The 22,030-nt window shown below is 37.7% G+C and overlaps 1 protein-coding gene across 1 annotated transcript; it reads right to left on the bottom strand.

Moving 5' to 3' along the window:
* Window positions 1–20,532: 20,532 nt before the first annotated feature.
* Window positions 20,533–21,522, bottom strand: LOC101554637 (olfactory receptor 14J1-like). Its single transcript, XM_004622202.2, has one exon. The coding sequence runs from the start codon at window positions 21,520–21,522 to the stop codon at window positions 20,533–20,535; it is 990 nt and encodes a 329-aa protein (XP_004622259.2).
* Between the last annotated feature and the right edge of the window lie 508 nt (window positions 21,523–22,030).

Here is a 22,030-nt window from a genome sequence, read left to right as displayed (position 1 = left end):
TAGAATGTGAAATTCCCTCCCAACGAAGAATAAAGAAATGTCATCAATCCAAGTATGCTTTATTTCTCAAAAAAACCTTTCTTACTGCTAACTTTATGGCTTTATTTCTCAGGCTGTAGATCACTGGATTGAGTATTGGTGGAACTACTGTATACATAATAGTGAGCAGAATGTCTGACACAGTTGGAGAGTCTGAATGAGATTTTAAGTAGTCACAGGCACATGTAGAAAGAAATAATAAGACAACAGCGAGGTGGGGAAGGCAGGTGGAAAAGGCCTTGGCTCTGCCCTCAGCAGATGGCATCCTCAGCACCGAAGAGAATATGTGCACGTAAGAAAACCCTATGAAGATGACACAAAAAAATGCCGACAAAGTCATGAGGCCAGAGAAACCGAGCTCATAGATGTAGTCATTAGAACAGGCCAGTTTCAGGATCTGGGGAACATCACAGAAGAACTGGTGAATGATACGGGGGCCACAGAAGCGGATGGAGAAAGTAGCTACCGTATGTATGACTCCACCAATGGTCCCAGTGACCCAGACGCCTATGAGTCCATGGACACAGGTTCTGACGTCCATGATGACGTCATAGCGCAGGGGCAGGCAGATGGCGACATAGCGGTCATAGGACATCAGCGTGAGCATGGCCGTCTCAGCAACAGCACAGAGGGTGAAGACAAAGCACTGAAAAACGCATTCCCAGAAGGAAATGTCTCCTCTGTGCAAGAAAGAGTTGATAATGAATCTTGGGACAGTCACAGAAATGTAGCAGAGATCCAGAAAGGAGAGATGCTTCAGGAAGAAATACATGGGGGACTGGAGACTGTCATCCAGGGAAATTGTGGTGATGATGAGAATGTTGCCAGTTAAAGCCAACAAGTACAGAAAGGAAAACAGAGAAGCATAGAAAAGTTCTAACTCAGGCTTGGCAGAAAACCCTACGAGGAGAAACCCACTTGTCGTGAAGTTAGCCATAGTCTCCATTAACTCTTACAGATATTGGCTGCAAATCACAGTTCCTTCATGATTGCAATATTCCCCAAATTCTGTAGAGTTATAAAACAGTGGAAAATTAAAAGAACATCTAATTAAAAGTCAACTACTTTTTCTTCATAAATATAAAAATGTTAATTATGTTTTAGTGCCTAACAATAATGATGATGTCAAAGTAATCCATGTTTTACCAATTAACCCATACTCATCAATTAACCCAAATCTTATACTTAATCTGATGTTATATATTTCTTAGTTGAAAATGGCAAAAGCAAAGTTTCGAAGTCTATTTTAAAATGTAAAATTATCTTGCACAATTAAATATTGCTTACATATACTTTGTAGTATTCATAATCGCTTTAAATAATAAAATAAGAGAACTATAAAATTCTCAATTTTGTACTTGATATATCAAGTACTTTTTCACATATTTATAATAATTCAACATATACTATTTTGTCAGGAAAGTAATCTGAAGTATATAATAACATGGTCAACTTTGTGCATATACTCTGAGAAAGATCAGAATATTTCACGGAAATATTTGCTCTAAATTAAAATAAATCAGTTTACACCTAAATAGCACCTTCAGATCATTAGTGAATCGTTCATGTTTAAGAAATGTGTTCAGGGCCCTGGATGTTTCACAGTGGTCAAGTACTGAACTTACTCACCCATGAGGGAAGCCCAAGTTGAATTCTATGCACTGGCTTAGAAAAGAGAAAAAAAATTCCTTTTAAATTATTACAGTAGTAAATACAGACAAATTCTAACTTAAATTAACATAAGTTTTTAGGATGTCTGAAATGATGATATTATACCTAGGATAGAAAAGTGCATAAAGGGATCAGACAGAAACAAACACTAAAATCACTGTCACTGTCATCCCATTGCTCATCGATTTGCTCCAGCGGGCACCAGTAACGTCTCCATTTTTGAGACTTCTTGTTACTGTTTTTGGCATATTGGGTAGGCCACAGGTAGCTTGCCAGGCTCTGCCGTGTGGGCGAGATACTCAGTAGCTTGCCAGGCTCTCTCAGAGGGGCGGAGGGATCAAACGCGAGTCGTCCACATGCAAGGCAAACGCCCTACCGCTGTGCTATCACTCCAGCCCACACACTAAAATACTAGAAGGAAATAAGGCCATAACAAGCAATTAGTTCTGTGTAGGCAATATATGATTATATTTATGCTGAATAATAATAGACTTTCACCATAACTAGGAGACACAGAAAAAAACTGATCCTGAATTAGTTTTTCAGTACTAGAAAAATTCCAAGGATGAAACTGTACTGATTTAAGATAAAGGTAATAGAGTTTCCTTGCATGTGTAATATTGCAAATAAAAATAATGGAAAAGCGATCAAGTCTGAACTGGATAAGGACAGTATCTCCCAGAACTTAAAAATACAGCACAGAGCATAACAAATTTGCAATTTCTGGAAATCAATTCACCCTCATTTTCTTTATTTTGTGTGTGTATGTGTATGTTCACAGAAGTCATTAGATAAGAGTTTTAATTAAACTAAAGCATTTGATATGATACTTGTACAAAAAAGCCTTTGAAGATAATGCGTTGTGACATCATAATGACACATTGTTCATTTAGGCATTTTTTTCTTGTTTTTCAAATGCACCAGGTTAATTTTTGTAGGCTCCAGAAATTTCTCCCATCTCTTCATATTTGGAAGCATATTGCATAATTTTCTTGAGGAAAGACAACAAAATAATCTGTATACATGAAAAAATGCACACTTATCCTAAAATCTTATGCCTGATAAGTCATTCACATGAAGATTAATAAGAAAATGTAATGAAAAGAAACTCAGTGTCTTAAGATAGACCCAATTTGTTAAGGTGATGCTGATTCATTCCAAAATCACAATCCACATGTGCTTCCATTCAGCGCATGCCTCTGTATTCCTGAACTTGCAGAAAACTCTTACATAAGAATTTTTTAATCTCTCCTTTTTAATACTGGTGACTACCAAAAGTAACTAGATTGGGGGGCTGGAGCCATAGCACAGCGGGTAGGGCGTTTGCCTTGCATGTGGACGACCCGGGTTCGATTCCCAGCACCCCATATGGTCCCCTGAGCACCACCAGGAGTAATTCCTGAGTGCAGAGCCAGGAGTAACCCCTGTGCATCTCCAGGTGTGACCAAAAAAGCAAAAAAGAAAAAAAAGTAACTAGATTGTCTGAGAAAATTAAAGTTGATGAGTACAGATGTATTTTTGCACTATTTGCACTCAAGTGAAAGTAAAATGCATTTCAATCTCCAAAACTGAGTAGATTAAATTTATTAATTGGATGCATTGACAACATTTATTAAATTTTATATTTTATAATTAAAGTTTTTACATTCAAATTTTAAAAAATAAGTGTATTTGGGGCCAGCACAACACAGTGATGGCTTGGATGCATGCTATTAACCCCTTAGCTCTCATCCATTGGTCATTCTCTTCTTGGGTGACATTTCAGAATGCCCCTAGCTATCTATTTTCAATAGGAATCCCAACACTTAGCATTTATTGAAGCCAAAATTTTGCAAAGTGGACAGCAAAGTACAGAATCTAGAGGGCACTGGTAGCTTGGTTGCCACTGGGAGCAAGTCCTGTTTAGTCACGTTTAGATTTCTAGGCATGATTTTTGTTCTCTGAAAAGGGTGATGAGGTTTTGGGGGATTGTTTAGTTTTGTTTTGTTTTGATTTGCTTTGCTTTTTCTGAAAACAAATAGCAATCTGGATAGGTTTGGGAACTCTCTTTTAGGTAGATGCTAAGGATTTTTAAATATAACCAATATTTCATGATATATTTACAGAGTTTACAGTTATTTTTTACATATACTTTGTTCTTTTGTTTTATAATGTTGACCATTCACATATCTAGTGTGGATTTTTCTTCAATTTCCTTTGTCAGAATTCCTCCCACCTTCTCCCTAAGTAGAAGTGAGAGCGTGAATTGACAATATTAAAAGAAGCCTGATCCCTCACCGTACTCTGACAATTACCTAGAGTTACTTTTGGGCAAGGAACTATGGTTACTTGTGGAGAAGAAAATGGGGTTGCCCACGCATTATCAGCTTTTATATTTGTTTGATTTGACCAATATGCCTGCAATCTCTAATATGGAAAGTATTTTACAAGGTTTGGCAATTAATTTTACAAGCATCCATAAGCATAAAGAATAGAACAATAACAAATTCTGTCATTCGATCCATACATTCACACTGAATTACTTCTTGTTTGTCTATAAAAAGAGAGAAATTCTGGGGATATAAGAACTCAATTTTGGGGCTGGAGTGATGGCACAGTGAGTCGGGCTTTTGCCTTATGTGCAGCCGACTTGGGTTCAATTCTCAGGATCCCTGAGCAGCAGCAGTGATTCCTGAGTGCAGAGCCAAGAGCAACCCCTGGGTGCATTGCTGGGTGTGACCCAAAAAGCGAAAAAGCAAAAAAAAAAAGAATTCAATTTCACTGATTATTCCAAAATTCCAAAATTGGTCATTTACAATGTTCTCTTCCATCTACCTAGTTTTCATTGATGTTTCTTGGCTCATGCATTTCCTTTCATTTCTCAAGTCAAGGACAATAATATTTTATCTTATCCAGTCAAAAGTTCTACCTTAGAGGCACTCCACTGTCCAACCACTCCATCTTTCTGGAAACTCGACTCACCAGAGTATGATCAGGAGGCTCTTCCCCCAACATAAGGACAAGCATCAGTGTGTGTGACTCGCACTTAGTGAAGGTTTGATGTCTGTAATGAGCCGACCTCAGAAAACTGTCTTCTACAGAGAGGAAAATATGAGTTCTTTTCAGTCCTCCTTGGCCCCTAGAGGTGTCACCGTGGAGTTGTCAGGGACAGAGCTCCTGGCCTCTGGACATTTGGAACTCTTAATAAACTCCCTTGGGCCAAAACTTGAAATTGTATGGAGTTTTCCTAATAAAGATTCTGCTGGAATTGATTTAATGACCATAGTAAGTTATGCAAGTTTTCATAATTTATCTGTGCCATAGTAAAACTAATTTCAAAACCCAATTTTGTATTTTTGACATGGAAATATGCAACAATAATTTAAACAATTTAAGTAGCTATTGTAGGAAATCACTCTGTAACTGAATGCCCTAAGATATGTGCATATCCTGGGTTAAACAAGCCAACAGGAAACAGTGTCTTTATGGCTTTTATAGATACAATATTAGAGGGAATTTGACACTGGTGGTGGAATTGGTGCTAAAATATTATAAACCTAAAATTCACTATCAATAACTTCGCAAAACACAGTTTTGAGGTTAAAAAAAACTTTCCAATAAAGAAATGCATATGTTCAGGTGGTATGTTACATAAAATGACATCTAAATTCTGAGCCTGAAAAAGCAATGGTTCTATAGTAATATCGAACATAGAAATATGACAATCACAAAATTCATTTTAACTTTGCTTAGTGGTAATGCATAAAAGGAACATACTGTCATAAACACATAATTTTGCATTAATAATTATGAAATGTAGTAAAAATTTATTAAGCATTACTTAATATAAAATATTAAACATATATGTGCACATATGAACCTGTAGGTTGTTGAGGTATAAGTCTTTTCCACCTAATCTTTTCTGTTTTTTTTTAAAGATTATTGTTTTTTTTCCCTCCCTCAAGATGATTAAGTTTTGTCAATTCTTTCTTCTATGATGAAATTGTACTCAACAATAAGTCAATAATTTATTACATTAATGTAGATAGCGCTTGAAGTGATATTTTCCAAGTTTTACTATTTTAAAAATTAATATTTGCTGTAGTTTGTTTTTATTAATTTTAATAACATGTTAGAATACTAATACCACATTTAATTCTGATGTACAAAGTTTTTGCACCACTACTAAAGTGTCAATGACCTTCAGTCATTGTCTTTAAAAAATGTTTAGTTGTTATTGTTAGGTCATGTGTTTATGATAATATGGACATGTATGATTTTGATGTTATAGTTAGCTCACCTCTTCACCACCACCAAGACCGTCCACCAACAGACCGAGTTGCTCACTTCCAGTCCACCTCCTCATTCTCCCCACACTCACCCCATACCCTGGTACTCTCCAGTCTATAATCAGTGCACCGGGAGTTTGTTAGCAACTGATATTCTTATACCCTCTCTCGGCTTATCTGTAGACTAGAGATGAGTGAGATCATCCAGAGCTTGACCTTCTCCCTCCACCTTATTCACTCAACATAATACCCTTCAGCTCCATCCAAATCACGAGAAACTGTGAGCTTTGTTTTTTTCTTGTTGCTACAGAGCATTCCATTGCTTAGACATGCTACAACTTCTTTACTTCTTTACCTGTTCACCTGTCATTGAACTTCATGATATATCCACACTGTTTTCCACAGAGTCTGAATTAGGCAATATTCCCACCAAGATTCAATTAGGATTTCTCTTTTTAAAACTCCCCAACGCTGATTGGTTCTGGTTTTTGTAGTTTTTTGCTTGATATATGTCACTCACTCGTGTGTGATGATCCCTCATTGCCATTTGATTTGCATTTCCCTAGTAATGTGATGATGAACACTTTTATGTATTCTTCTTGGCCAGTCATATGTCCATTTCATGGATATGTCCGTTCTTGTCATCTCTCTGTTTTTATTTTTGTTTCATTTTATTATGTGTTTATTTTCATTTAATGTACTTTAGATTTCAGAGTTCAAAACTTATATATGTAAATGAGAATAGGTATTTTTATCATAGTATATTAAACGTTATTAATTTTCTGATTTATAGAAGTCAAAATCATATAGTAATCACAAGTTGGCTCTTATTGATTTATTTTCTAATCATTCTATCTGCCATATCTTAAAGTTTTGGTGGAATAAACAATAGAAATTAAATTTGTTATGTGCCTAAGGAGGCAGGTTGGGATTGGGAAGCAAACTGGGGATATTGATAGAGAGACGGTCACACTGGTGTTGTTGGAACACTCAATGCTTAAAACAACTGTGTGATGAACAATTTTTAATTAAAAATTTTTATTTTAATTTTGTTGTTAATGTTTTTATAAAATTTTTGTTTTTAATAAAAAAATTTAAGATTTTGTCTTCAAGAAATAAATGGCATGGAAAGTAACTGCCTTATGAAGTCCATAAAATACATGACAAGAAAAGCTCTTTTGCACGTGCAAAAAATAATGGAATCACCTAAGATAGAAATTGAAGTAAGGTTGAAATTTAAAATAGAAGATAAAGGAAAACATATTAGAAAGTTAAAAATGCAACAGGACTATGTGTTAGGAGATCCATAAATGAGCAGAACCATCACAGTAGAATTCTCAGTGCACATTCAATAGGAAGCGCAGAAGAGAAGTGAAGACGGAAATATATTGCCTACATCAGATTTGCACTTGCAGTAGATGCAAGTTGATTTTTCTTACAGGAGATCAAAGAAACACTTATTTTAAGTTTTAAATAATTTAAATACTTTCGTGGGCAGAGGAAAGAGCCACATTTTTATACAAAGAACTCAGAGTAATTTCAGGAAGGGCATAGAATGTGCTCTCTCTCTCTTTCTCTCTCTCTCTCTCTCTCTCTCTCTTTCTCTCTCTCTCTCTCTACCTCTGTCAATCTCTGTCTCTCTCTGCTTCCCTTTCATTTTGCCTCCAGAAAATTAACTTTCTGGTGTTTTTTTAAAAAATCAAATCCACTTAAATTTGAAATCAGCATCCTTGGCTTCAGATATTTTGTTTCTCAAGCATTAGGATGAAGATTTCTATGAAGTTTAAAAGAATGGAAATATTTTTGAAGTAAATGTTAATATTGAGATTTAAGCATCTAGAACCAACCCATGTAGAATCATGTTCTAGTTTTCATTTCATAGTAATGTGAATCTTAAACAAACTGTTTACTCTTCCCTAGTTCATGTTCTTCATAGAAATAGTGAGAAACCAATAAATCAATCTGAAGGTGGAATTGAGAAGAGTAAAAAGCCCACCCTGAGATTCATTCATTATTATGATCCTTGCCATAATTATTTTACATCAAGTAATTAATGATTCAAATATTGCAATTAGAAAATACTCTGGACTAGTTCTCATTTTAAGACACCGAATCTATTGTTTAAATTTTAATTTTAGTCTGAAAGTTGATTTGACTAATATTTGAATGATCCATGATTTTTAAAGAATATGATTCTGAATTAAATATATCAATTGATAGTCACTTCAAAACTTTAAATTGTTAATTGTTAGTCACCACCCAAAATGTTTATTTCCCATGAAAGGCAAAGTAGTAGAGTATATCTGAAGAAGAAAAGTCAACGGCATAATGAGTAACTTAGAAATAAATGAGAGAAGCCCAAAAAGGTAAATCAATATCACTTAAGAACAAAATGGCCAGAGTACATTTAGTCAAGACTTAATAATAAGGTCTTGAATATCATGTAAAAATCCAGTAGTTGAGACATCAGAGAAATGAGAAGACAATCACATAGCCAAAGTTTTATGTTCTGCTGGCAGAAACAATCATAAGAAAGTTTTCTGACTACTTAAATATTATAGAAATCTCACTTATTTCCAACAGCTTGCTTCTAGGGTGGAATTTTAATTTGCTTCCCTTCAAAAGAGTAAATTAAACTCTCTGGTTAGAGCCAGAGAGATTAGCACAGGGGTGAGTGAGTTGCTGGCACGGGGCCAGTCCTGGGTAGATCTCCAGCACCACATACTGTGCCTGGACCACAGTCAAGGCTGATCCTCGAGCACAGAGCTCGAAGAAAGCCCGGAGCACTGACAGGCGTGGCCCCAAAACAAAACAAAACAAAACAAAAGAGTGAAATTTGTGTAAGTGAATTTTTAAAAATAATTCTATTATTCAGATAGCATTTGATGTATGCAACAGCTTTCCCAAAAGACAGACTTCTATATTATCAGGCCTTTATTTCAATTTCATTTCTTTTTTTTTTAATTTTTTATTGTGGAAAGTTACAAAGTTACAAAGTTTTCAGGTTTAAATCTCAGTTATACAATGCTCGAATACCCATCCCTTCACCAGTGCTCATATTCCACCACCAAGTATCCCAGTATAGCTCCACCCCGCCCCCTCACACCCCAACCCCCCCCCCTCGCCCCTAGCCCCCCCACCCTAACCCCCCCCCGCCTGTGTAACTAATAAATTTCACTTTACTTTCACTTTGATTGCATACAATATTTCAACAAAACTCACTATTATTGTTTGGAGAGTCTCTCCCCTAAAGTCAGACCTGCTGAAAAGGAAGCATTAGACAATTTGTTCTCCATTGCTGAGGATGAAGAAGTATGAGGTCGAGTGACCACACTTAGCGGCCTCTCAGTTTTGGGTTTCTGTAATCTAGGATTTTAGTAACTAAGTCCAGAGAGATATCTGCCAGAAGTTGCATCGTTGCCAACTTGTACTTCTCAGTTCCATTATATTCCACATATGAGTGCAATCTTTCTATGTCTGTCTCTTTCTTTCTGACTCACTTCAATCAACATGATACTTTCCATGTTGATCCACTTGTATGCAAATTTCATGACTTCATGTTTCCTGACAGCTACATAGTATTCCATTGTGTAAATATACCAGAGTTTCTTTAGCCAATCATCTGTTTTCGGGCACTCTGGTTTTTTCCATATTGTGGCTATTGTGAACAGAACGGCAATGAACATGGAAATGCAGATGTCATCTCTCCTATACCTTTTTGCCTCTCCGGGATATATTCCCAGGAGTGGTATTGCTGGGTCAAATGGGAGCTCAATTTCTAACTTTTTGAGAATCGTCCATATTGTTTTCCAAAAGGGCTGAACCAGTCGGCATTCCCACCAGCAGTGAAGGAGAGTCCCTTTCTCCCCACATCCACGCCAACACCGGTTGCTTTTGTTTTTGGGGATGTGAGCCAGTCTCTGTGGTGTGAGATGATATCTCATTGTTGTTTTGATCTGCATCTCCATGATGATTAGTGATGTGGAACATTTTCTCATGTGCCTCTTGGCCATTCGGATTTCTTCTTTGGAAAAGTTTCTGTTCATTTCATCACCCCATTTTTTGATCGGGTTGGCAGTCTTCTTCTTGTGGAGTTCAACCAGTGCATTGTATATCCTTGTTAACAACCCTTTATCAGATGGGTACTGCATAAATATCCTTTCCCATTCTGTAGACTGTCTTTGTATTTTGGTCACTGTTTCTTTTGAGTTGCAGAAGCTTCTTAGTTTGAGATAGTCCCATTTATTTATCTTTGTTTTCACTAGCTTAGCCAGTGGCGTGTCAGCTTTGAAGATACCTTTGGCTTCAATGTCGTGGAGGGTTTTGCCGACCTTATCTTCAATGTACCTTAGGGATTCTGGTCTGATGTTGAGGTCTTTAATCCAGTTTGATCTGATTTTTGTACATGGTGATAGGTGGAGGTCTAAGCCCATTTTTTTGCATGTAGCCGTCCAGTTTTGCCAGCACAATTTGTTAAACATGCTTTCCTTGCTCCACTTCACATTTCTTGCTCCCTTATCAAAGATTAGATGATCATATATTTGGGGGTGTATGCCAGAGTATTCAACCCTGTTCCATTGGTCTGCCGCTCTGCCTTTGTTCCAGTACCATGCTGTTTTAATGACTACCGCTTTGTAGTAGAGTTGGAAGTTGGGGAGGTTGATTCCTCCCATTTTCTTTTTCCCAAGGATTGCTTTAGCTATTCGTGGGGGCTTATTGTTCCATATGAATTTCAGGAGCGCTTGCTCCATTTCTTTGAAGAATGTCAAGGGTATCCCTATAGGGATCGCATTGAATTTGTACAATGCTTTGGGGAGAATTGCCATTTTGACAATATTAATTCTTCCAATACATGAGCAGGGGATGTCTTTCCATTTCCTCGTGTCCTCTTTTATTTCCTGAAGTAGTGTTTTATAGTTTTCATTATACAAGTCCTTTACCTCCTTTGTTAAGCTGATTCCGAGGTATTTGATTTTTTGAGGCGCAATTGTGAATGGGATTGCTTTTCTCAGGTCACTTTCTTCTCTCTCATTATTTGCATATAGGAAAGCCATGGACTTTTGGGTATTGATTCTATAGCCTGCAACTTTACTGTACGAGTCTATTGTTTCTAGGAGTTTCTTGGTAGAGGTTTTAAGGTTCTCTAAGTATAGTATCATATCATCTGCAAATAGTGAGAGCTTGATTTCATCCTTTCCTACCTGAATGCCCTTAATGTCTTTTTCTTGCCTAATCGCTATTGCAAGTACTTCCAGTACTATATTGAACAGAAGTGGAGAGAGTGGGCATCCTTGTCTCGTCCCTGTTCTCAGAGGGAAGGCTCTTAGTTTTTCCCCATTGAGGACAATGCTTGCCATAGGCTTGTGATAAATGGCTTTGACTATATTGAGGAAGGTCCCTTCTATACCTATTTTGGCTAGTGTTTTCATCATAAACGGATGCTGGATCTTGTCAAATGCTTTCTCTGCATCTATTGATATTATTATATGATTTTTATCTTTTCTTTTGTTGATATGGTGGATTATGTTGATTGATTTCCGGATGTTAAACCATCCTTGCATTCCCGGGATGAATCCCACTTGGTCGTGGTGTATGATCTTTTTGATGAGTTGTTGAATTCTATTTGCTAATATTTTGTTGAGAATTTTTGCATCTGTGTTCATCAGGGATATTGGCCTGTAGTTTTCTTTTTTTGTGGTGTCTTTGTTTGCTGATGTACACATCCCTTGATTAATAAAAAGTGGCCTTCACTATCCCTTCTAATCTTTTTCAACCTGAAGTCTATGTTGTCCGATACTAGTAAAGCCACTCCGGCTTTCTTGAGGGAGTTGTTTGCTTGCAGGATTGTTTTCCATCCTTTGACTTTGAGTCTGGCAATGAGGCCACGCCCACTTTTCTTAGGCCACGCCCCCCGGTGGTTAGGTCACGCCCCTTTCCCACAACCCTACAGCGGTCAACGTGCTGGGGGTGGCGTGCCGGCCACCTGGCCGGCAGTCCGGAGGGGAGGGAAGCCCGGGGTGCTCTCAATTTCATTTCTTGAGTGGCTATCCATTGCTTCATATATTGTGGATGTGACTCGCAGCCAAGACGTGCCGCAAACTGAGCGATTTTCTTCTTTTAGGAACTTTTCTTACAGCTATTTTTATGGTTTTATTTCTCAGGCTATCGATCACTGGATCGAATGTTGAGGAACAACTGTTTAGAGAATAGTGAGCAATTGGAGCAGTTGGAGTTTCAGAATCGGCTTCAAAATATTAAAGGTACTGGTACTGGTAGAAATAATTGAAATGATAACAACGAGGTGGGGCAGGCAAGCGGAAAAGGCCTTGGCGCTGCCCTCGGCAGAGGGCATCCGCAGCAAGGAAGAAATTACGTGCAGGTAGGAGGATGCAAAAGATGAAACAAGTGCTAGAATAGACACGAAGACAGAGCCACGAACCTCACTGATATAGTCCTTGGAGCAGGAGATTCTCAGGAGCTGTGGGATATCACAGAAGAATTAGTGAACGATGTGGGGGCCACAGAAGTGGACGGAGAAAGTAGCTGCCGTATATATAGCATGCAAATATATATGCATGACTCCAGAGAGGGTCCCACGACGTGGAGTCCAGACGCCAACAGCACCATGAACACAGGTTCTGCCGTCCATGGTGACGTCACAATAGTGCAGGGGCAGGCAGATGGCTACATAGCGATCACAGCACATCACCGTGAGCATGGACAGCTTAGCAGAACCACAGACCACCAAATCAAAGCACTGCACGATGCATTCCCTGAGAGAAATATCTACTATGCATGAAAAAATTGCAAATAAATCTTGGGAAGGTCACAGAAATATAGCAGAGACCCAAAAATGAGAGATGTTTCAGGAAAAATACATGGGTGACTTGAGATTGTCATCGATGGAAGTTGTGATGATGAGCACATTGTCATGCTAAGTGAAATGAGTCAGAAAGAGAGGGACAGTCATAGAAGGACTGCACTCATCTGTGGAGTTTAAATAACATCACATGAGACTGACACCCAAGGACAGTAAATACAAGGGCCAGGAAGATGGCAACATAGTTGGAATCCTACCTCATGAGCAGAGAGGGAAATGGATCACTAAGAAAATAATGGTTGGAGGAATCGGTCAGGAGGGGAGATGTGTGCTGACAGTAAATAATGGACCAAGCATGATCACCTCTCAGTATCTGCATTGAAGACCATAATACCTAGAAGTAGAGAGAGAGAGAGTATGGGGAATATTGTCGGCCATGGAGGCAGTGGAACAGTGGGAAAGAGGGTTATTCAGGGGATATTGGTGGTGGGAAATGTGCACTGCTGGAGGGATGGGTGTTTGATCATAGTGTGATTTTAATTCAAACTTGAAAGCTTGTAACTATCTTGTGGCGATTCAATCAAAAAAATAATAATGTTGGTTCCGTTCTTCCTCTTTGAAAATAAAATAAGCTATATTCTACTTTACACCTTGGGCAAAATTTATTTTCCAGTTGATTATAGGAGGGAAAAATATCTATGATGTTTAAATTGTGAATGTTAACATATTGGCTTCGTCCTTTTTACTCAAATTTTATTTCTTAAAGCACCGTGATTTTCAAAGTTATTCATAGTTTGGTCTTAGGAATACAATGTTCTAGCACCAAACCCAGTGTCAACTACCTTCTACCAGTTTTCTCAAGTTATATGTCCTAAATTCTCCACATCTCCCATCTCAACAGGCACCTTTTAAAGTTTGGTGTTAAAGTTTAGGTCTCATTATTTTAGTGTTGTTGACTCTATGGTTTGGTTATTTTTGCTCAATGAGTCATGTAGACCATGTAACACAGATGTACACACGGAATACCACCCGTGGACCTTGGCCCTTGTTCCTGCTGCTTCTCATGTGTCTCTTCTCCCCCACCCCTTCCCCAGCTCTCTTTCCTTCTCCTCCTAATACTCTGAGACCAGGAGTAATCTGGGCACCCACCACTATAAACCAATGTCTTTCCTTGTCCAGGGAGATCATGCAACTTGCTACAACATGGATGGAACTGGAAGATGTGAAATGAAGTAAGTCAGAAGCATAAGGTAAACAGGATAATAACATCTATATGTGTGAGAGTAACTGGATGAGGAAAGGCGATGGTTGAAAGGGGGGGTGTCTGGATCACCTTGATCCTGAGGTGCAGGGATGAGAAGGAAACGCTGTCATTTTGTAGTTTCAATAGGCTACTCAATGGGCGAAATCACTCTCTGACATCAGCCAGCTGGTGTTATTTTTCTAACATAGACATCATAAATACCATGGTTTTATGAATCCTGGAAAACCCTTCAAAGTATTTTTTCAGAGGCCAGGAGACACTACAACAGTTAGGTCTGTACTATGCAAGCATCTGACTCCATATAACATGATCTCCGAGCATTGATGGATGGAGCTGGGGACAGGCCTGAGCAAGTGTGACACGACAGGGCAATCCCTGAAGTGCAGGGCTCAAATGGTGCCACCAGTCACACAGACCAGTCCCGAAACACCAGCACTATTGTCCCAATAGCTCCAACAGTGTCCCCTGAGACACTTAGGCAACATTTGTACCCCCCACAAGGAAATAAAAGTTTTGAAAATTTTTCCCACTTGCCTACTTCCTCAAGCTTGAAAATAAATCCATAGTTGCTTTAGAAACTACTTGTGGGAGCTTTACTTTCGACCTTCATCTGCTTTGAATCAATCTCATTTTCAGAATTTTTTTTTGTGCATCCTATGGACAGTCACGTTGCATAATTTGAAAATTCATCATTAATTGTACAAATTCTAATGTTCTGGTAAGAAATGATAGAGGGTCATTTTGCACCTGCCATCATTGGTGGCTGGTGTGATTTTTCTTACAGAGGCCATGCTCAAGGGATTGCACTGGGAAAATGATTCAAATGTAACATTGATGCAAAGAACTTGGAAATATTTTCTATATCTCCCAAATTCACCATTTTTACTCCAATCATCTGAATTCATACATTACTTTGAAAAGTTTGCACAGCAATCATTGATGGGACTGTCACTAATCTTTGTAATTTTTCTATCTAAAATATCAAGAAACTCAGGGCTGGAGCGAAAGCACAGGGGGTAGGGCATTTGCCTTGCACACGGTCGAACTGGGTTCGATTCCCAGCATCCCATAGGGTCCCCTCAGCACCGCCAGGAGTATTTCCTGAGTGCAGAGCCAAGAGTAAGCTCTGAGCATCACTGAGTGTGACCAAAAAAAGGGAAAAAAATAAACTCACCAGATCACACACAGGTAATTTGTCCCCCAACATTAGAACAAATTGTCAGTGCCAGCAAATGACACTTAGCCAAAGGTCCTGATATTTGCAATATCTCCTTTCCGTAAACTGGCTTGTGGAGAGAAAGAAATGCGTGCATTTCGATCCTGACTCTGCCACTTGAGGTTAGGTTTGAAATTTGCTTGGAGGAGCAGAGCTCCTGAGTCCTTGAGAATTTGGGACTCTGTAATATATACCCAGGGGACTCAAACTTACAATTCTACTGAGCTTTCTTGTAGAGCATGATCTGATATAATCATCACACATAGTTATTTGCTGTGTTAGTTTTGTGTACATCAGAAAATGTTTCGGGAAAACTTTTAAAAAATATATTCAGGAATATAAACTATGACTTAATTAAAATCTGATAAATTAATGGGATATTAATAAAATCTGACACTATTGTTATTATTAGTGAAATAATTTTAAAAGGGATAGATATTAACATATTTCTACCAACAAAGCAAAGCATCATCTTCTGGTTACAACATATATCCCAGCAAAATTTTACTCTAAATGGGGAAGTAACAAAAAGTGATTTTAAATAAATATTTGTTTAATGATGTGACAATTTAAAAGTTTTAAATATTATAAAATTAGACTCATAGCATTAAGATTTTCTGACTTTAAAACCTAACTTCTAATTCACTTCACTATCACAAATCACTGACATATTTGCGACTATCTGTATGATTTGCTCAGGACTGAATCGAGCCTGTGGAAAGATAGCTCAGGGCTCAGTCTCTCCGGCCCTGCCTCACGCCCTCCCTGGTTTGACCCACAGCATCATGTATGTGCACAGCCTGTGTCAGAGGCAGAAGGAAGCCCTGCCACAGCAGGATACACTCATGAACAACTCTCAGAGCCAGAGACTTTATTCTTGAGTTGAACCCCGACTCCCTTGTCACGACATTCCGTGATTCCATGTTTCTTCCTGTACTGCTCTTAGGCTACAGTGTTCAGCACACCAGTGAAGCAAATTTAAATTGAAAAGAAATGTCTCTTCAACTTCAGAATTGAAATGAGGTTTCTAACAGCTCACTAATGGAGGAGGAGGGGACACAGAATTTATTTACTCCAGTTAAAAATAAACCCGAGGCTCATTTCCTAGTATGAATGAGTAAGAAAGAAGTCTACAGTCTGGGTAGGGAACCCATATTTAGCTCAAAGGAGAAAGAAGAATATCGTTATCAACATCCTTCAAAGGAACTAGCTTTTCAAATAGTTTATCCAGGAAGTAATTGTACTGGGCAGTACCACTCGCACAATATCATAACATACAAGAAAACAAAATTCCTATCCAAATGAAAGAAGACATGAATTATGTAAGACTAAGGTAAAACAGCTGGTGACAAATGCATGACAAAAGAAAGGAAATAAAACAGTATAAACAGCATAATAAATGTAGACATTCAGCAGTAGTATTTGAAAAGCACTAGGGGGCAGTAGAGAGCAAATCATTATTTAGACAATAGCAAACAATGTGAGTCCAGAAGTAAAGCCTGAGATATAGAAACAGATCAGTTTTTTCCCACAATCCACTGTCATCTCTCCAGTATTATCTCTTGGACTCTTCAAGAAATGTTTTATATGTTTTATTCTATAAACACATCAAATCAAACTGTCACTTATATCTCATGTCTCTCTTTCCTCTCTCCCTCCCTCTCTCACTCTCAATTTCTCTCTCTCTCACTCTCGATCTCCCCTCTCATTTTTTCCGAAATTTTTTTTCTCTTATGTAAGTATTTTAGGAAAATATCTCTGCATGAATTTTTTTCATGTATTAGTACAGGCTTAGGTTCAGGGTTCCACTAAATTGAAGAGAATTGTGACATCTCTGACTGGGGTAAATATTAGGATTATAACTTTTGCAGCACAACATTGCACTATCATATTCTACTTTCAGATTTCACAATTATATGAATCTAGTGAAAATCACTTCTCCCTCTCCAGATCACAGTCTTCATACACATAATGAATAGAGCATAATTCATCAGTATTTTCTAAATAAAATGTTTATTGCTAAAGTAGAAGAGAAAGATACAGGAAATTCCCTTCTGGGGAGGAACTTCATAGGGACTAAACTTAATAAGTCAGTCTTAATGTGTTATTAAGAAAATAAATCATAGTTCCTTAAAAGTACTTACCACATTACTTACACATGAAGAATATGTGTGTGAAAATAGTTCTTTATTGCTATAATTGTTATCATTATTTGATTATTTAGCAACATTGATTCAGCTATTGCAATTAGAAAATGTTTTCTCTAAAAACTGGAGCAATAAGAGAGTAGGTAGGGTACTTGCCTTATATGCTGCCCACCCCATTAAGAGACAAATAAATAAACTCAGTTTAATTGAGCCTTCAACAGGAAGCTAACAAGGTTTTAAATCTTGGACTGGAACAAGTACAGTCCTCTAGGAACACACAGTAAATAGAATAGAAAGTTGAAGAACCACTCAATTCTGTTGCAATTTATAAAAATAGTTAAGCTCTTTGAAGGAATTTAAGGCCAATGAATAAAAATTGATGTCATTTCTAATTGCTGACACAAAAGCAGAGTAATTTTAGAATGCAATTAAGAATTAAAGATACAGAAATAAATCTGCCAAAAAATTGTTGTACATTACACTGTCCACTACACTGAAAATGCATACCGTTGATGAAACAATTGTTTTCTCTATCTGGGGTTCATTTTTTGTTATGCCTAATGCCAAGGACTGAATGCAGGACCTCAGATTGAAGATTTGCCATGTGCTTTACGGCTGGGATAAAGCCATGGCTCTGCTTGATGAAAAAAAAATCAAAGATTTATATCTATGAAAGATAGAATCCTGGTGACCATTGGGAGACATTAAGTATCTAAGACACAATTCTCTACTCGATTCACTGCCCATTAAAACTAAAAGCTCAGCCCTCCGCAGCTGCACAAGCGTGAATCCAGACCCAGCAAAACCTCTTTCGGCATGGGCAACTCCTTGCAGAATGTCTCCAGCCTGAGAACTAAGCCTCGGCCCCGTACCCGCCCAGGAGGGGAAAGGGGAAAGGTATCTCTCTCTCTCTCTCTCTCTCTCTCTCTCTCTCTCTCTCTCTCTCTCTCTCTCTCTCTCTCTCTCTCTCTGGGGATGAAGGGCGCGGTGTCCACCATATTAAGACGACCACAGATTGGGTTTTCAAGCCTGCAATGATCCAATATCTGAAAGAAATCTCCCTGGACTTAGTGTTAAAGTACAGAAATTCAAAACCGCGCAGCCGCTACTGCGGCCGTGCGAACTTATTTGTCTTCACAGTAGGTCTGAATCTAGTGGGGTACTCCTAACAACAATAGTGAGGTTTGTGTTGAAATATTGAATGTAACCAAAGTAAACAGAATGTAAAATGAAACTTATCAGTTACAAGGTAGGGGGTGGGGAGGTGGGATGAGAGGTGTACTGTGTGGTTTTTATTTTTTATTTTTTTTGGTGGTGGTATATGGGCACTGGTGAAGGGATGGTTGTTTCAGCATTGTATAACTGAGAACTAAGCCTGAAAGCATTGTAATTTTCCACACGGTGATTTAATAAAATAAAATTTTTATTAAAAAATAAATAAATAAATAAAAATAAAAATAAAAGCTCAGTCTGTATGTTTCAGTGTGAAACGGAATCTAAAATGTGTACCGATATAAAAAGTTCCTACAGTAGCCCCCAATGTGGAAAGACAGAGGAAAAATTGAGTCTGATATAAGAAGCATGAATACTTCAGTTCAGCAGATTAAAAACTACCACATCTATATTCTCCTCCTATTCCAGACAAGTTGTTGCTAAAATTTGCAGAAAAAACCCAAATGATTCCATTAATCCTAGTACATTGACTTTTCAGTGAATAAAATGAACCAAGATTCTACAGCACACCCCCAGGACACACTATCTCCAATGACTTAAAGGATGTGAATGATAAGCAGAAGGTACTAGAAAATGTGAAAATATAGCCTTAAGAATATACCTTCCAAGAATATTCTAGTTGTGGCTGTATCTTGTATACAAAAATCCACTTTGTTTATGATTTCAAACAAGATTATTGAAATGTGCTGTTGGGGCAGAATTCCTTCAAGTTTTTTCTTGTATACTGGTGATTGATAGTGTCCTACCATCATGGATAAATGGATAGAATAGATATTTTGAAAACTATATGGAAGGTAAATGTTATATTCTTCCTTTGTATCATTTATGATAGCTTCTTTTCCATGATTTTTAATACTTTCATTCATTCTTTGCAAAACATTTTCTACTTTGAAAGCAAATTCTCCATATACTCATTCTTTTTCTTAATTTTATATGCTGATAAATACATGCATAAAATTTTCTATTTGAAATAGTTAAGTATAAATACCTTTTCCTTATTTGTGAGTGATCTGTTCTATTTTTTAGCAAATGAGACTCTTAGAGAAAATGTTTATTTATTTATTACTTTATTTCTTCCTCATCCATTTCACCAATTTAAAACTAGTATCTTGACTAGAGCAATAGCACAGTGGGCAGGGCATTTGCCTTGCAGGCAGCCGACTGGGTTTGATTCCTCCGTCCCTCTCAGAGAGCCGGGCAAGCTGCTGAGAGTATCCTGTCAGCACGGCAGAGCCTGGCAAGCTACCCGTGGCTACCCAAAAGAGTAACAACAAGTCCAACAATGGAGACGTTACTGATGTCCGCTTGAGCAAATCAATGAAAAACAGGACAACAGTGCTACAGTGCTATAAGCGCATCTCTGAGGGTCTCACTGATTATTACTTAAAACATCCTTTCCGCATGAGTGGCAAAGTGGTCTACTACATTTGAAATGGTAAAGTAAGGGAGATCATGACACATTACAAGGGTGGCATTGATGTATGTGAACTGAAGCCCAAAGAGTTGGAAAGCATTAGTGGAGCTCTAAAAAAAACAATGAATGCTGATTGTCAGGGGGCTTTGCTCACTTTATACACATCATGTATACTAAAAATACAGCAGAACTTTTCAAAAACAAACAAGTCTCATATGCACATTTTACATCACCCTGATATGCAATTCATAAGTCATTAACCTGACTGTTTTTAAATTAACAAAATTTCATTGATGTCACATTCTAAAAAAATAAAGGAATCTTAATCTGTTGTATTTACAAAGTTTAGTTTAGATATCTTTGATATTTTATTACCAAACAGTATATAAACACAACATTCAAACACTCAAATGTTTACTATAATTATTTTTTATTTACTGAAATTACCAGATAGATTATGTCAAGATTGTCCAATTGAATTTAAAATTCTCTCCCTACAAAGAATACATAAATGCCATCGACAGAAATATGATTTTTTCCTGTTAAAAACGTTTCTTACAGCTGACTTAACAGCTTTATTTCTCAGGCTGTAGATCATTGGATTGAATGTTGGTGGAACTACTGTATACATAAAAGTGAGAAAAATGTCTGACACAGTTGGAGAGTCTGAGTGAGATTTTAAGTACTCGAAGAAACCTGTAGAAAGAAACAATATGACAACAGCGAGGTGGGGGAGGCAAGTGGAAAAGGCCTTGGCTCTGCCCTCAGCAGATGGCATCCTCAGCACAGAAGAGAATATCTGCATGTAGGAGAATCCAATAAAGACAAGACAAAAAAATGTCACAAAACCAAGGAAGATAATGACACCGAGCTCACTGATATAGTCATTAGAGCAGGAGAGTTTCAGTATCTGGGGAACATCACAGAAGAACTGTTGAATGATGCGGGGGCCACAGAAGCGGATGGAGAAAGTAGCTGCCGTATGCATGGCTCCAGAGATGGCCCCACTGACCCACACACCAACAACTCCCTGGACACAGGTTCTGACATTCATGATGATTTCATAGTGCAGGGGCAGACAGATGGCCACGTAGCGGTCATAGGACATCAGCGTGAGCATGGCCATCTCAGAAACTGCACAGAGCATGAAGACAAAGCACTGAAAAACGCATTCCCAGTAGGAAATGTCTCCTCTATGCATGAAAGAGTTGTAAATTAATCTCGGAACAGTCACAGAAATGTAGCAGAGATCCAGAAAGGAGAGATGCTTCAGGAAGAAATACATGGGGGACTGGAGACTGTCATCCAGGGACGTGGTGGTGATGATGAGCATGTTGCCAGCTAAAGCCAACAAGTAGAGAAGGAGGAACAGACAAGCATAGACGATTTCTAGCTCAGGCTTGGCAGAAAGTCCCATGAGGAGAAACCCACCTGTCGTGAAATTAGCCATAGTCCATTAACTTCTTACAGATGTTGGTTGGAAATCACAAGTCTTTCCTGGATGCTGCATTTCCCAAATTCACTAGAGTTGTAAAGCAATGGGAAATTAAACAATCTGCTAAATTAAAAATTAACTATAAATGCTTTTCTTCATAAATACAAAAATGTTAAATATGTGATAGTGCCTAACAATGATGTAAAGTAACAATTGTATTAAGCATCATCATCAATTAACCAAAATCATATCAATGTAATATTATATAGTTCTTAGTTAAAAATGACTAAGAAAAGTTTTGAAATCTATTTTGAGCAGTAATATTATCTGCCCAATTAAGTATTGCTTACACATACGTCGTCATTTAAAATCACTTTTAATTTAATGAAAAACTAGATAAATATGCAGTTCTTAAGTAATTTTGTATTTAATATACTAAATACTTTTGTACATAATATACTCATAATCATTCAACAAATACTATTTTATCAGGAAAGTAGTCTATAGTATATAACAACATGGT

Source organism: Sorex araneus, chromosome 2, assembly GCF_027595985.1.
Source record: "Sorex araneus isolate mSorAra2 chromosome 2, mSorAra2.pri, whole genome shotgun sequence".
Classification (NCBI taxonomy): domain Eukaryota; kingdom Metazoa; phylum Chordata; class Mammalia; order Eulipotyphla; family Soricidae; genus Sorex; species Sorex araneus.
Note: the sequence above shows the minus strand (reverse complement) of the source record. Positions and strands in the feature narration are given on the sequence as shown.

Excerpts from the sequence above, each read along its gene's own strand:
- LOC101554637 (XM_004622202.2), bottom strand. The coding sequence starts at position 21,522 with ATGGCTAATTTCACGACAGGTGGGTTTCTCCTCATGGGACTTTCTGCC.